This window comes from Lactuca virosa, chromosome 8 (assembly GCF_052849685.1).
Source record: "Lactuca virosa cultivar CGN04683 chromosome 8, Lactuca_virosa_CGN04683_v6, whole genome shotgun sequence".
In the NCBI taxonomy this organism is placed as follows: domain Eukaryota; kingdom Viridiplantae; phylum Streptophyta; class Magnoliopsida; order Asterales; family Asteraceae; genus Lactuca; species Lactuca virosa.
The window spans coordinates 28,756,950-28,774,427 of record NC_136433.1 but is presented as its reverse complement, the minus strand read 5'-3'; the positions used below and the strand labels follow the sequence as shown (position 1 = coordinate 28,774,427).

The 17,478-nt window shown below is 35.9% G+C and overlaps 1 protein-coding gene across 4 annotated transcripts; it reads right to left on the bottom strand.

The window, feature by feature from the left end:
- Nucleotides 1-2,401: 2,401 nt before the first annotated feature.
- LOC145128746 (separase-like) lies at nt 2,402-6,846 on the bottom strand. Of its 4 annotated transcripts, XM_079063551.1 has the most exons (9): nt 6,285-6,846; nt 6,086-6,205; nt 5,800-5,896; nt 5,545-5,676; nt 5,249-5,458; nt 4,984-5,059; nt 4,285-4,361; nt 3,457-3,688; nt 2,402-2,793 (listed from the first exon to the last, which is right to left on the bottom strand). In XM_079063551.1, coding segments are annotated over exons 1-5 (390 nt in total). In that variant the 5' UTR covers nt 6,287-6,846; the 3' UTR covers nt 2,402-2,793; nt 3,457-3,688; nt 4,285-4,361; nt 4,984-5,059; nt 5,249-5,419. The 4 variants fall into 4 exon arrangements, with proteins under 4 accessions (XP_078919677.1, XP_078919675.1, XP_078919674.1 ...); XM_079063549.1 differs by having other exon boundaries at nt 2,402-3,302; nt 6,086-6,846; XM_079063548.1 differs by having other exon boundaries at nt 6,086-6,846.
- Between the last annotated feature and the right edge of the window lie 10,632 nt (nt 6,847-17,478).

The window sequence follows — 17,478 nt, the reverse complement described above, 5'->3', positions numbered from 1 at the left end:
TCGTATTTTAGGTGAAAAAAAATAAAGTTTATTTTACAAGTTTGATGTTATATAGATCAAAATTGGTAAGTGCATTAAAGACCACTCTCCAAATACTTAAAACCTATGACAACTCTCCAAGCGTTGGATTTGAAACTTGTTATAATCACAATAACAATTCGAGTACATGAGAGAAAGAAGCAACAAACTAGAACAAAATAATTTTCTGGAAAATTGCTTTGGTTTCGATGCTTTTATTAAGAAACGAGAATCAAAACTTAACAAAAATTACTTTTAAATAACATATTATCTTCCTAATAGATAAAAATATTTTTGACACATGTCCTTTTCTAATAATACTTTCTTCATATGGTGTTGATATCACATCTTATATGGTTTTTTATTTAATTTTTGTTTCAAAATTCTAAATATTTTTTATATTTTATTTTAATAATATATAAATAAAACCAAATATAAAATAAAAATAAAAGGAAAAATAAAACCAATCAAGGGTGGGAAACTGAAATCAAAGAGTGGGTTTGCAAATAAAATGTGTAAAATCAAAATCTTGGAAAAAATGGATTTAAGGGGTGAAATAAATTTAATAGATAAAGAGGATTTTTCCTAGATTTTGATTTTACACATTTTATTTGGAAAGGGAAACCCACTCCTTGATTTGGGTTTATTTTTTCCTTTTATTTATATTCTTTTGTTTAATTTGAATTTTGTCTTTTCCTTGCTTGCTAGAAATAGAAGTATATGCCATGCCATACAAGTTTCCATCTTCATCAACATTAACATAGCAAGCATCCTTTCTTCAAAATTAATTCTGATATATATATATATATATATATATATATATATATATATATATATATATATATATATATATATATATATATATATCCATTCTTCTTGCCCAACACATCCGGTTATAAGTTTGATAATATGCATCAACTTTACACACCCGTTTCAAATCCTTCATCAATTTCTTTTGTAGAGATTCAAGGCTAAAGTTTGATATATATCCATTCTTCTTGCCCAACACATCCGGTTATAAGTTTGATAATATGCATCAACTTTACACACCCGTTTCAAATCCTTCATCAATTTCTTTTGTAGAGATTCAAGGCTAAACATTCACCCAAAAGCAAGTGCTTCCAAGAAAATGAGAAAAACTTGTCTTGTCATATGATTGTCTTTTAGAGTAGAAAAAGCTATATATCAATAAAATCTCAAATTCAGATGACCAAACAATAACATGCCCTAACAGTTGTATATAAGAAGAATAGCACAAGAAGCCTGACCTGAGAAGATCACGGAGCCACTGATCAAGCTTTATCCTGGGATTCCACCATAAATGACCAGTTCTTTCCATCCAGTACTCTCCACAGGGTATTCCATTGATGTGTTGTAGTGTTCCTTTAGAATCATTTTGAAGAATGATAGTGTGCCACATCATCAATGTCAAAACTCTTTCTCTTGAACAAGCCACTAGAATTCAAATTTTCAATGTCTTCTGAATTTCCTAAAGGCATGTATTATTAATTAAGCATCAGTGCAAGTGTACATTAACTATAAACCAATTGTACAGCATGTTTTGTTACCTGCTAAGATTGAATTAATAGGCACATGTATGACAATGGGTAGACAGACTATCAGAATTCAAACAAGACAATATATATATATATATATATATATATATATATATATATATATATATATATATATATATATATATATATATATATATGGAAATGATTAAATAAGAACACCGTAAAAGGTTGAGAACGCGAAAACAGTTCTGGACCAATCAATATATAAGGGTATATTAGTAATTGTATATTTTAATAAAATTAAAATAAAATAAAATCAATCAAATTCCCTTAAATTTAGGATCAGTTACCAAAAAAGAAGGATATATTTGATTTTTTATTTTTCTTATTAATGAAATATAGATAACATTTTTATCAAAAAAAGAATTTTAAACTAAAAAAAATTAATTTTTTTTTCTTAAAAAATAACTTTTTTCTCTTATTTCACGTTTTTTTTTTTTTTCGAAAAAATTAATAGAAATCCAACCCCCAATCAATACATTTGTATTCATAAACGTTTTTTTTTTCAAAAAAACTAATACTACTACAATCACAAATGAATACATATCAATTTACTAGTAATCCAATTCCTTTCTTTTAATCAACCGAAAATATCAATTTACTAGTAATCCAATTCCTTTCTTTTAATCAACCGAAAATAAAAGGGGTGTAAAAGTTATCATTTCTTCATAAAAGAATACATTTAATCATAAATAAATACACTTATTCACATATGATTACACTGCTATTTACAAATGAATACATTGTTATTAACAAATGAATACTCTGGTATTCACAAATGAATAAAAGACTACATCTAATCATAAATAAATACATTCATTCACACATGATTACACTGCTATTTACAAATGAATACATTGTTATTAACAAATGAATACCCTGCTATTCACAAATGAATACCTCTCTCACACATTTCATCAAACAGCCCAATCGTCCCAGATACAAAGCCAATGAACCCGATGTCAAATACGCCCTCCACAACCAAAGATAATCCTTATACAAAGCTGGAAGCAACACAAATCTAATGTTGCCCCTCTTGCTCATTGGTAATTACTTTTTTCCCTTTATACCCTTCCTTTTGTATGTGTAATGTAACAGTGGCATAGCACAAACTTTCCCATGCAACCTGTAGAACGGATCACTTGAAGATACAAAAACAATCAATGATAAACTCTAGAGTATCTGCCACAGTGATGACCTGCAAACAAATCAATGATGTTTTGAGAAAATTGGCAATTCACAAACTTTCCCAGCTACCCTGTCAAGAATGTGTTTTGTTTTTACTCTTCAAATTGCTCCTGGGATTCCGAAATCAGAATCCACCAAGAAAAAAATATAGTCAACTAACCTTAAAAAATCTAAACATCCAAAAATTGAATATAATAGAATTTGGATGTAATTAGACCTCGACTCCATGTTCTTGACTAAATCGCTCCACCACAAATAGACTATAGCGACAATCAATACATTTGTAAATCAAAATTGAATCGTTGGTTTCAAAATTCACACCACACAACGCCAACAAAGACAAATAATCCTCAATTTCAATTAATTATCGATTGCAATTGATAATCTTCGAAAGACAGTTCTGGAGACGCAACAAAAAAATGCTCCAGTTGTTGATTTTTGTTGTTGTCGCATCTCAAAATTCAAACCACACAACGCCAACAAAGACAATCCTCAATTTCAATTAATTTTTTTGTTGACCTGGTGGATCGAAACGAGAAATCAGAAGCTTAGGAAGGAAGCTTATTAATTGAATTTATGTTAAAATGACAATCAAGGAAATTTTACAAGGGCTTAATATCAATCGACATTATGAACTTGGACAACAGAAATACGAAATTGATTTAACTCGTACCTTTTTTCGGACACCTCCGGTTGAGCTCCGCCGTTTCCCTCTCTGGTGGTCAGTGTTGCCGCCATCGGCGACTACCCTGCTCTTATTTCTGTTCTCGTGACCATACAGCAACACAGGGAGATTGAGAACCCATGTGCGTTCGATTTATTCCCTCTGTATCTCGATTTCCTTCAACCAAATTACCTCAAATTGTGTTTGATGCTTCGAATCCACTCCCGTCTCCTCGTCTCTTCTGATTTTTAAGACCACACACACCCACCCAAAACGCAATTAGTGTTTTGTTGTTTTATCCGGGATTTTAATTGTGCGATGGTCGACGATGGAGGATGGCAGAAGATGATGAACGAAAACAGTGGTGAAGAAGGTGGGGGTGTGCGGCCGGTTTTTTCAAAAAAATTAGATTAGGGTTTTCTAGTTAAGTAGAGAGAGAGAGAGAGAGAGAGAGAGAGAGAGAGAGAGAGAGAGAAATTTCTATTTAATTAAATTATATGGATTTCCTATTGTACCTTTCTTGCCATTTCAAAGTTACATATTTAGCACATCAGTTTTATAAATATTCATAAATGGTCCAGTTGATAATAGCCATAGATCTAATTATTTGTAAGGTTGTGATCTGTTCTCGTGTTCTCAACCTTTTAGGTGTTCTCATTTGATCCTACTCCTATATATATATATATATATATATATATATATATATATATATATATATATATATATATATATATAAGCCATGCAGGAGTCAGGAGTAGTAGGGGGATAATACTCTCAGCAAGTTGGCAAAATCATCTCCAAGCATGCTAATACAGATAATCGGGAAGCAGGGGAGACCTCTAAAATTCTTCAAGATCCACAACTGATACAGGTGCCAGCATGCATCTACAGGTTGAGCTGGGAAGGGAAGAATCCTGAAAGCAAAATAAAAATAATAATTAAAAATGGTTGCCTATTTGTGTATTAAATCCAGTTATGTGCCACATAATAAAGAATAGCATAATGGTATTCCAAAATAACAACTTAAACAGAAGGATGCATTTTGGCTCTTTAAAAGAAAGAATAAATAACACAACTTAAACAGAAGGTATCTCGTGTGAAACTACCTACAAGACTTTCAGTAGAGACAGGGCACCAATCCATAGATGAACAACATGTAATAAGAAAGACAAAGCACAAACATTAACATATAAAAGATTAGCTAGCCTAGCAATGGCATTAAAATGCAAGAAAACAACTGGTGATTAACATGAGATCCGAAAATACGATGCCCACTGGCTTTCAGATACAACATTACATTGAAAAGGCCTTTGTTTGAAGGAGAAAGTGTGTACAAAACAGCAAGCAACCGTGATTTACTATTTAGAATGTGGAGTCAAACCATTGAATTTTAACAACTCTTTCTCTAATCCCATGACACCTAGTAAGTAAGATATAGAAATGAACACCCCTCTTATTCATGAACATCATAAGATTCTAAAAAGCTTCACTTTCAAGAAGAAATGAAGACAATAGAAGGGTGAAATAGTTGTTAACCTTCTGAAAGATTACGGGAACCTCACGACACAGTATGAAGGCAAGCTTTAATCCAGAAATATCACAACCATCTTTCCTAGAAAAACAAATAGCAAACAGATCACGTGTTAGTAAAATCAAAAGGTTTAATTGAGAAAAACTGTTTCATTTCACAGAAAAAACTTTTACAAATCAAATTGAGAAAAAACTCTTCTCTGGCAATCACATGCAACTATCTGATTGTAGAAATATAGCAAAACAATGTGATTGTCTAGCTAGCAATTACCTTGTACCCAGTGAAAAGCAGCAGCATATGTTGTAGAGGATTGATGCATGCTCAACAGCAAAGACATCTGTGGTCACATTCTTCTTCTCGATTAACTCGGCTAAGAAAGAAACTGAAATTGAAAAACATGAGGGCTGAAAATGTGCTTCTGTTGACCAGCATTCCCGCCTATCAAAAGAGCATCACAGAACATTGTGTTCCTTCCACTTGCTTCACTCACACAGTTTTTCCATTCAGAAAGTTTCAGCTTATCTGTAGCAGATCTATACAGAGTATAAAAAGGTATATTCTATTACCTCTTTTATTTTTATTCCATTGATTTCGTATAACTGTATACCAACATTGTGCAAATAGGGAAAGAGATATTTCAGCCCATTAGCTTTCATCCAATCAGCTGAAATAAGATGCATAAGAAAAGTAGTACTCTCCTGCAATGAGTAAAGACAAACATAAGCTCAGCATATAACTCGGATCTGCAATAATAAAAAAGACAATCAACATAAAACATGATTTGTAGCTAGCTGTCTTATAATGCTTCAGAAAAAATAAACCTCAACATTTTCCAGTATGAAAGCAGCTGCAGCTATAGTGAGTACAGTTTTCATATTGACCTCATATACATCTCTTTCCCTTTCATATGTACTGCATCTGTAAGTCAAAGAGAATAACACTTGTTTATTATCTAATAACATATGAAATTGATAATCTTTTGTTCTCTAAGATTAGCTCAGTGTCACTATATGTATGAAAGAGAAAAAAAAAATTATGTTACAGCATTTAAAGTTGAATGAAAAATCGTGATCATTCAAGGTTATTATGCATCAACATTTGGCTTACTTGTAAGCAAGGAAAACAAGTCCAAACTGATGGAGAGCATCTTGAATATTAGGCAGCTTCATAGAAAACAAGACATCTTCAGGTCCACAAAGTATGTCATCATGCTCAATCATCACTAACCTAGAAAGGGGCCCACACAAGAATCTTAATGCAGTAAACCACAAAGGCACATAGGTCCTTTCAGTAATTTTACACTGACATGTAAATGAGCCAAGTGTGGCAGTTAAATTTTGTAGCTGATCCTCCATGTTAAGCAAAATTTTGGGGAGGGAAGTGTCTTTTCCAGCTTTCTTGTTGCCCATCGTTGAATAAGTATTCAAGTAACAGACAGGCAATGCGATAGCATAAAGCCTCGTGATAAAACAGATTCCAAACAACTGAGGCAAAGCGTGTACACTTCAAACAGTTCGAAGGCGTAACAAGATTCGATTTTGGGGGTATCCTCCAGGCGTTTGGGGATAATATTTAGGGCTTTGTTAAAGAAGGAAGTGAACGTCTTGGCGAGCGACTGGATAGTAGTTGACGCTTCGACATTGATTTTTGAAGATTTGGACTGTCTCTTGGGTTTATTGATGATGGCGGTGAAGGGGTGGAGGTAAGAGGAGAAAAGGCGGTGGATGGAGGAGAGATCTGAGGACGACTGGAGCTTGGAGAGGATGGAAGATTCGGTGATGGTGGCTGAATCCTCCATAGCGGGTGTATGTATGAGAGAGAAGGGGAGTGAGGAAGAATGAGAGGAGTTAAAGAAGAGGTGGACGCCAACAAAGAGTTTTGGATTTTGAATTTAACGGAACACGGGTTTGGTTTTACACCTTGATTAGGTTTTACACCTAGATTATAGATTATTAGCTTATTGCTTATTAGCTTATTTGTGGCGGTAATAAGTAATAAACAATAAGCAAGGGGAGATGCTTATTAAAATCAACTTATTTAGCTTATCCCTACCACAATAAACTGATTTTTAAGGATTCATATCCAAACACTTAAACTTAGCTTATTGTGGTGGGAATAAGCAATAAGCACCCTTTTTTTCCCTATCCAAACACCCCCTTACATAATCCTATATATTGAACAAGGGTCCACCATTTGGACCAGAGCGAATCGAACCAGATCGGACCGGTTTTAGAGAATATTGTGGATCGTGGACCGGACAGGATGAGACTTACCGGGTCCAGGTCCGGGTTTTCCGGTTCTTGGACCGGTACAACTTTACATACATACGATACAACTTGTTAAAACGCATTTTTGAGTTTGATACAACTCATTAAAATGAATATGTTGTTGGGTTTGATACGTTATAACTCGTTAAAATAAATACTTTTTTGAGTTTGATACGGTACAAATCGTAAAAATGAATATGTTTTCATTTCTTGTGCCCTTTGAACCGGTCAAACTTTGATTGTTTATACTTTATACCATTTGTTTGAAGGATTATAACTCATTGAATATAACACCAAAAATAACAAAATTATAGTCTAAAATCATCTACAAACTCTAAATTACACGTTGGAAAAAACCTCTTGTCAATCCGACTTAAAACAAATGAGATATGCTTGCTTAAAGAATTTCACATAATACAAAAGTTTAAATTCTTGCTGAAAAGCTGGAATATTTCAGCTTTGATATCTCATCTTTGAAGGATTTTAACTCATCAAATATAACACCAAAAACAACAAAATTATAGTCTAAAATCATTTACAGACTCTAAATTACGCGTTGGAAAAAAATATTTGTTCTGACTTAAAACGAATGAAATATTCTGGTTTAAAGAATTTCACATAATACAAAAGTTTAAATTTTTGTATGAAAAGCTGAAATATTTCAGCTTTGATATATCATCTTTGAAGGATTGTAACTCATCAAATATAACACCAAAAACAACAAAATTATAGTCTAAAATCATTTACAAACTCTAAATTACGCGTTGGAAAAAACTGCATGTCAATCCGACTTAAAACGAATGAGATATGTTTGTTTAAAGAATTTCATAGAATACAAATGACAATTGTTAGAAGCGAAGTGCTGCCCGAATTTCGATTCGTCACTTTAACAAGTGAGTGCATAGTTACTTTCATCTTACACATAGACATGAAATATTTAATATTAATACATGCAATATGTGCTTATTATCTGTTAAAATATAAATTTTTAAATAAAGTCAAAATTAGCCGACAGAGTCTAAACGAAAGTTGTAGATCCCGTCGATACCTATATGTGGATATAAAGAACGTAAAAAACGGAGCTTGTATGCGAAAGTTACGGAATTTAAAAGATAATTAATGTTTGGGATTAATAAGCGAGTGACACGTGGCAAGATCTGGGTCACACCTTCCTCCCCACGGCTTCGCATGCGATGCTGACACGTGGCTTAAGTACGCCTAACGTAGCTCTATGTACGCCCCGCGTACTGAGTATGCGTCGTGTACCCTTGTGTACGCCCAGCATACGCGAGTGCTGCCAGCCTATAAATAAAGCTTGTTTTTCCTCATTTCTCCACACCAATCTCATCTATTTCTCTCCCAAACCCTCAAGGCTTTTCGCTAGCACCTCCTAGGTGTTAGTAGCGAGCCCCGGAGCTCCAAAAGGCTCCGAGAAGAAGAGCTTTCGGCTCAGAAGTTCTGCCCGCGCAGAGCTCAGTTCCTCGTTAAACCCCCCTTGTAAGTGAGTTATGCTTACCATACTTTATGTATAATTTATGTTTAAGTTCATTATCGTTATTATGAACCTATAAACAAGATTTATCAGTGATTCCAAGTCGTTATATTGATTGATCTACTTACGGGGATGATGTCTAGGCTGTGATTTAGTGATGTGTGTAAAGTGGGATTTCCAAACTGTCACAACTGGCATTTTTGCCAGGAAATTCTGTGATCATGTAAGCGTCAACTATGATAATACTTGTAACTCTAACTTGATATCATACACTATGTTCATCCTATGACCACCAACTTAGTCAAGATTTATAATTGAAATTCAAAACTCTATTCAAAACATTTCAGAAAGTCAATTGGGGAGTTGAAAACCCTAGAGATCCAGGTTCAAGTTCATTATGGACGAGGACTTCCTTATTGGGCCTAATGGGCCAATAAGCATTCAATTCAACTATATTGGGCTTAGAAACCCTGTTTGGATTCTAATGTGACCCAATTCATAAATCTATAACATTTTGGACCATTTGGGCCTAGAATGATTCATTCTAACCCTAATGGGCCTTATTGGGCCATAAATGAATTAATTTGCCTTAATGGGCCACAAACTCCCTTTCTTTCTTTCAAATGGCCAGTGGACCATCTAACGAGCCCAATGGGCCGAAAAATAATATTGGGCCTATAAAATTCGATCGAGCCAAGAGTTTGGGCCCAACACCATTTCTTCATCCTCTTTCCTCCTAGCCCATTCTCGGCCCAGGAGTAAAACAAAAAAAAAAGGAAATGGAGGATTTCTTAACTCTTGACACCTAATCTTTATATGTTGGGTATCCATGCAAGGGTGCATGTACCCATGCACCTATCACACCACCATTAATCAAACTCTATGTCTCTCTCTCTTCTTCTTATCCTCTCGTCCGAGAGCTAACACACACACACACACACACACTTTCAAATCCTCTCCAAACACTCTCAAGATCATCCTCCTTCCTCCAAGGATCTCGAAATTTTGCTTGTGTTTCAAGGATCTTCATCAAGTATTTTCAATCTTTGGTAAGTTGTTATCAAACACAAACATCTCCTTTCATTTTAACATTTAGAACTCCTTCTTACATAGCTTTACTCCATGATCACACTCTTAGAAACTTCTTAAGCTCGAAATCTACTCAAGAAGGCTTGTTAGGGCCGAAAACACACTCACTTCTTCTTCAAAACCGAGAACAACAAGCAAAGGTGAGTTCATACCCCCTTGTTTTCGGTTTTCACTTGTTTTTGGGGGAGAATACAAGTATTTATGTGTAGATCTATGTATTTATGCATGTTATGTGTGATTTTCTTGGCTTTTGTTGTGCTTGTGTGATAAACTCGATGGATCTATAAAACTCTAACAAAAGTAAGTGAGAATCACAAACAAAAACACTCTAGACACTATACTACAAAGTTAAAAGTGTTATAAATGCCTAAGTTGTGAAAAACCAAACAAAATCTTGTATAAGGATCATTTTTGGCAAATGAACAAAAGTTTGGGGTCAAGAGTGACACCTGCGGTTTTATAGGGGCTAAAAGGGTATTATTAGCTTAAAAATGAGTTTTTATAACAACCATATTTTTCTAAGGGTCAAAAGTGTAAAATTTGGTATTTTGGGCCTTAATGTGGGCCTCATGGCCTATTGGGCCCAAATTGCCAAAATATCAATTTTTGGGGATTAAAATGTTATTTAATCAAAACTTGAGCCAAAAATGAGAATAAACGAGATTAAGGGCTGAAAATGACACTATCTCAAGATTTGGACCAAAAATGTTAATTTTATAAAAATTGGGCCGGAAATGTTATTTTATGCAAATAAGGGCTGAAATTGTAAATTTCTGCAAAAATGGACTGAAAATGTCATTATATGTATTTTTGGGCCAAACCCGTCAATCACTAAACATTTGGGGCGAAAATATAAATTTTTATAAATTTATGGACTAAAATGTTATTTTTGATTTAAAATAGACCAAAATGGCATTTTATGTAAAAATAAGCCTTTAAATGTTCAAATTAGTTCTTAAGAGACCTAAAGGGTAATTTCTAATAAATACGGGTTCAAATTATAGAATTTTGACGTATCAAACTAAAAATATCATTATAACAAAATATTGGATTTTTTTATAACGCTATGGATAAATAATTCGATTAAACGAAATACAACAATGGTGCGATTATTGGGCCTAGTATTTGCTATACATGTTTATTGGGCCTTCGTGATCCAATTACATGTTTATTGGGCCCAATGTATTCATCACATGTCTATTGGGCCTCAGTGACCAAATTACATGCTAAATGGGCCAAATTTAGCTTTTACATGTTATTGGGCCTTAGTGGCCCATTTACATGCTAATTTAGCCTGGAAATAACTTACACGTCTAATGGGCCATAGTTTCCTTTTCTTCATGTTTGTTGGGCCTTATCTTTTCATTTCATACATCATCTAGTGTTCGAACTTCTAAATATATATAACATTATACAAATTCATGTGGAGACAAATGGGATCTAGTGAGACGTGTCGGTTGACACCACTGAGTGTATGGTCGTAGCTTGTAGTTATAATCAGAGTCTCCTGTAGGGAGAGCGAGAGTTTGTGTATAGATCTATATGGGGGTGACTCCCCCACACCTGAGCTGTTCTCTACAGTTAGACTAGGCCAGTATAGGGTGACAAAACCTTGATCGAAAATCCGACGTTTGGAAAAATGCCAAGACATGCAATCAGTCACTATCATGTATGGTTATAACGACTCATATAGAGATCCATTCCCATCATGACATTACGGAAAATTAAAAACTCGTAAGTCATATTGATACAAAACATTTCGACAGTGCAAAGACCGTGACATTTTTTTTATAAATCAGAAAATATCGGATTTTCTGGCGAAATACTATTATTCAAATACCACTTACTTACAACAGAAAGAATACAAAGAAAGTTCAACTGCATTTCTGTGACATCCCCTAATTTCTCGGCTAGAAAAGACCGATTTAATTTATGCTTTTAAAATAAAGTCAGAGAAATCCTTTTAAAAGATGTTGCGGAATTGGTCCCCAAAACAAAACATGATAAAAATTTATCAAAACATTTCTTTAAGAAAGTATATATTTGCCTTTTATATCAAAACCTCGGGATGTTATGTTCCGATACAGATCAAAAGCATAAACAAGACATTATAAGTCTTACAACAGTTATTTACAACTACTGGCCTATAATCCAAAAATCTCTCATCATCATCCGACTATTCTCGGGGTCCACTACCTGTAATAATAAAAAAACTGAGTGGGTCAGGCTTGGGAGCCTGGTGAGCATATAGGGTTTTCAACCCACAATAATAATAAACTTATTAAGTTCATCAATCAACAATAACCCTGATTATCCATTCTCGTCATCCTCACTTTACGTCCGTAAACACCTATCACAAGTAGGGGTGAGCAGCGGAACCGGGTACCCGCTTTCGGAACCGGAACCGCCTCGGAACCGCCATATGCGGTTCCGGTTCCGGTTCCTAAAGTTTTGGAACCGCCTCAAGCGGTTCCGGTTCCGGTTCTCATTTTTTTGGAACGGGTACCCGCCGGGTACCCGCCGGACGGTTGTATATATATATATATATATATATATATATATATATATATATATATATATATATATATCTTTATTTTGTGTATTCTGTCTTTAATATATTAACCTTGCAAATGCTATCAAATGTTTTATTTTGTGGTAAAAATAACTTATCTTTGAGAAAATAATCTTAATTATTTATTATTTATCAATATATTTGTCAATGAAGCTATTACAATCCAAAGCAGTTGTCTGCCAACTTGTATATGATGTTGATGTAAACGGCTTATAGTAGATTTTAAACTTATATAGTAATAAATTAGACAGTTTGTATATTGGAGATGGATTTTGAATAAGTAATTGAGTAAATAAGTAAATCTTATATGAAATCCTCCCACATCGCTGGGGAGGAAAGAAAAAGCAATCCTCACTTTATAAAATGGAAGCCTTGTATAGTAAAAAAAAAAAAAAAAAAGAACAACCGATGAAATAAAACAAACCATTTTTTTTGGGATGGGTTTAGAAATGTACCGAGTTTTAATTAGTTTAGTCTAAAAAAATGTTGGTTTAAACCATTTTTATTCAAAAAATTTAAGTTTTTTTTTTAGTTTTTATTGGTTGAGTGGGTACCCAGAATTGGAACCGGAACCGGCGGTTCTGGTTCCGGTTCTAAAAATATGGGAACCGCTATGACCGGTTCCGGTTCCAACAATTTAAGAACTGTCGGTTCCGGTTCCGGTTTTGGTTCCTTCAAATTTAGTCGGGTATCCGTTTATACTCACCCCTAATCATAAGGGATAGCCTAAGGAATATTATCGAGATGAACACTACTGCTAAGGGGACTCCTCAGGCATACATGTCGTAAAGGCAACCATGAGGGGGATGGAGTACGCCAATGAACATATAGTTCACCAACACCTACAAGTTGCGAACCTGCTAGTGTTCCACTGGACTGTCTAGAAAGGTCCGTGGTCGTCATCTATACTCCGCTAGACGACTACAACAAAAACAACATCGAGGCCTCTCACCATTTTAACACACATCGACTATTTCGTCTACCCATGTTTTACCAAACATATTTGTAGATAAAATACATATACATTTTAAAACTTGTATAAAACATCTATTCAACAGTCACCTCAATTAAACAATTAATATAATTACACATAGCACGTATTTTATAGAAAATACTTCATATCTAGGTGTAAGATGAAAGTGACTACACACTCACCTGATTTAATGATAATCGGGCAGCACTTCGTTTCCTAAAACGATCGTTTCTAATAAAACTGGGAGTTTTATTGAGAAACCGGGCTCTGCGAGGGTTGGGCTTCAAAACCGAAAAGATAAATTTCTCGGGCTTCTCGGGCACTTCGGAACGTATTTTGGGTGTTTGGTATAATACCGAGACTTTGGGGGAAGTTGGAATGGAAGAAATATGGGTTTAGGGGTGTAAAATGACAATTTTCTAAATTATCCCCGGGAGGTCTCGCACCCTTCTATTTATAGGGGCGAGGCTTCTGATCCGAGGGCTGAGAAGCGAACAGGTGTCAGCAGATCCGAGGGAAGGCTGATGGCATGCATGTGCGAGGGTCCAGGTGTTGGCTTCTGATTGGACCGAAGTCTAGGGTCCGAGGGTGGAGACGTGGCGCGCCTGCGAAGCTCGGACATGTCAGGAAGGGCACGCGTCGGACGGAGGCGAGGCGGCTTTGGACGGCTCTCTGGATTCGAACACACGTCTGCCAGCTACTCTGATGAATCAACAATTTCGGACACGTGGCATACTATGAGCGAGGGTGACGTGGCCGAAGCATGACTATGCGAAATTTCTCGGTTTTAGCATTTTCCTCGATTTTTGTGCAAAAACTTCTAAAATCCATAACTTTCGCATACGGGCTCCGTAAGATAGCATTTGAACAACACTGAGCAGACACTGGCCCAATTGCACAACTTGTTGCAGACAGCTGAAGCAGGGATGAAGGGTAAAAGTATAGCCTCCACTCCTGCAAGTGCCCCTGTCTTGGCTATTGGACAGGGAAAGGGGAAAAAAAAGGAAAGGTCCTCCTAAGCAAAATTGGAAGAGCAAGGCTCAAGCTGGATCATCTAGTAATGGCCCAAAGGCTAAGCCCAATGCTACCATTCCCCATGTTTCTGATCCAAAGGATGCTAATTGCTTTTATTGCAATGACAAAGGGCACTGGAAGAGAAGTTGCCCAAAATATCTGCAAGATATCAAAGATGGCAAAGTGAAGCCATCTTTAGCAGGTATTTACACTATTTCTTCTAATAACTCATTATCTTCTCGTTCATGGGTCCTTGATACAGGATGTGGTTTTCACATCTGTTCTGATTTGCAGGGGCTAAAAGAAAGTGAGGTGGTGGAGCGAGGGAGGATAAACTTGATCATGGGGAACAAAAAGTCTTCACCAGTGACCAAGATCGGAGTTTATCAACTTTTGCTTAATAATGATGTTAGATTAGACTTATTGAATTGTTGCTATTCGTCTGAGATGACGAGAAACATTATTTCATTTCATGCATTGTTCAGACAAGGTTTTAAGTATTCTTTTAATGATTTGAATGGTTCAATTTCTGGTTATAAGAATGGTGTTTTTGTGTTTGAAGCTTTACCTTGTGATGGTGTGTATGAAACAGTGACTTGTGTTGATAGCTTAGGTAATAGTGTGTTTAATATTGACTTGTCTAATAGTGTAGACAAGGCATGCTTGTGGCATTGTCGTCTTAGACACATTAACAAGAAACGCATAGCCCAACTCTAAAAGGATGGAGTGTTGGAATCATTTGACCTAAAATCAGATGATATGTGTGAATCTTGTCTTTTGGGAAAGATGTCGAAATCACCATTCACAGGGTCTTGTGAAAGAGGTGAAGGTTTGTTGGACCTCATACATACAGATGTATGTGTGTGACATCCCTTAATTTCTCGGCCAGAAAAGACCGATTTAATTTATGCTTTTAAAATAAAGTCAGGGAAATCCTTTTAAAAGATGTTGCGGAATTGGTCCCCAAAACAAAACATGATACAAATTTATCAAAACCTTTCTTTAAGAAAGTATATATTTTCCTTTTATATCAAAACCTCGGGATTTCATGTTCCGATACAGATCAAAAGCATAAACAAGACATTATAAGCCTTACAACAGTTATTTACAACTACTGGCCTATAATCCAAAAATCTCTCATCATCATCCGACTATGCTCGGGGTCCACTACCTGTAAGATAAAAAGCTGAGTGGGTCAGGCTTGGGAGCCTGGTGAGCATATAGGGTTTTCAACCCACAATAAATAAATTTATTAATTTCATCAGACAACAATAACCCGATTACCCATTCCCGTTATCCTCACCTTACGTCCCTAAAACATCTATCACAAGGGACCTAGTCTAAGGATTTTCATCGGGGCGACAACACTGCTTTGGGGGTTTCCCAGCAATTTATGTCAAATAAGGCAACCATGTGGGGGATGGAGTACAACAAATGAACACCCAAGCTCATTAACACCTACAGGTTGCGTTCCACTGGACTGTCAAGAAACGTCTGTGGTCGTCATCCATACTCCGCTAGATGACTGGATCACAATAACATCGAGGCCTCTCATCATTTTAACACACATCGACTATTTCGTCTACCCATGTTTTACCCAACATATTTGTAGATAAAATACATATACAGTTTAAAACTTGTATAAAACATCTATTCAACAGTCACCTCAATTAAACAATTAATATAATTACACATAGCACGTATTTTATAGAAAATACTTCATATCTAGGTGTAAGATGAAGGTGACTACACACTCACCTGATTTACTGATAATCGGGCATCACTTCGTTTCCTAAAACGATCGTTTCTAATAAAACCGAGAGTTTTATTGAGAAACCGGGCTCTGCGAGGGTTGAGCTTCAAAACCGAAAAGATAAGTTTCTCGGGCTTCTCGAGCACTTCGGGACGTGTTTCGGGTGTTTGGTATAGTGCTGGGGCTTTGGGGGAAGTTGGAATGAAAGAAATATGGGTTTAGGGGTGTAAAATCTCAAATTTCCAAATTATCCCCGGGAGGTCTCGCACCCATCTATTTATAAGGGCGAGGCTTCTGATCGGACGGCTGAGAGGACTCCACACGGCAGCAGATCCAAAGAGAAGGCACATGGCTCGCACATGCGAGGGTCCAGCTGCTGGCCTCTGATTGGACCGAGGTCTAGGTCCGAGGTTCGGAGTCGTGGTGCACCATGCGAAGCTCGGACACGTCAAGAGAGGGCACGCGTCGGACTCCTACTGGACCGCACTTCGGATGCGAGGGAATGCGACACGCCTCGCTAGTTGGCTTCGGTGACTCAGCAATTTCGGACACGTGGCGCGTTATGAGCGAGGGTGACGTGGCCGAAGTCCGACCATGCGAAATTTCTCAGATTTGACATTTTTTTCTCGATTTTTGTGCCAAAACTTCTAAAATCCATAACTTTCGCATACGAGCTCCATTTTTGACGTTCTTTATATGCACGCGTAGGTAAAATTATGCTCTACAACTTTCGTTTAGACTTCGTCGGCTAATTTTGACTTTAATTTTAATATTATTATTTTTAACAGACCGGCATAGGAAATCCGTTAAAAATTCATAACTTCTTCATCCGACGTCCGTTTTCGTCCGTCTTTTTACCGTTGTACTACTATTGATGAGACCTTCGATTCTCGTTTAGTTTGTGTCGGCTAAAAATCACTCGATCTAAAATTCAAGTTTTTAGCTGTCTACTGCTAAGCTGAAACTTAAAAAAATCATAACTTCCTCATACGAAGTCAGATTTGGGCGTTCTTTTTATACTTACTCTCGGTTTAACGAACACTACGACTTTCATTTAGATCACTAAGGCTAAAAAGTAGTTTATCAAAAACTCACTTTTTACGTCATTCGGCACCGTGTCGGTTTTGTCGCGAAACTTCGACAGGTCATAACTTCTTCGTTATAACTCGGATTTCGGTATTCTTTATATATCCGTAATCCTTGTCACGACCACTACAACTTTCTTAATAGATATTGGCTTTATCTAATATTTATTTTCGACACTCATTTTTATTCTTAATTAATTAAATCCTAATAATTAAGCATAAAACACATAATATTCACATAATTCCTTTTTATTT

What these genes read in the sequence shown, in the direction of transcription:
- LOC145128746 (XM_079063549.1), bottom strand. Translation starts at nt 6,387, where the DNA reads ATGGGCAACAAGAAAGCTGGAAAAGACACTTCCCTCCCCAAAATTTTG. An exon ending in TCATACTGGAAAATGTTGAG is followed by an intron (nt 5,677 to 5,799) that starts GTTTATTTTTTC and finishes TACTCATTGCAG; the next exon opens with GAGAGTACTACTTTTCTTAT. An exon ending in ATGGAATAAAAATAAAAGAG is followed by an intron (nt 5,459 to 5,544) that starts GTAATAGAATAT and finishes GTGTGAGTGAAG; the next exon opens with CAAGTGGAAGGAACACAATG.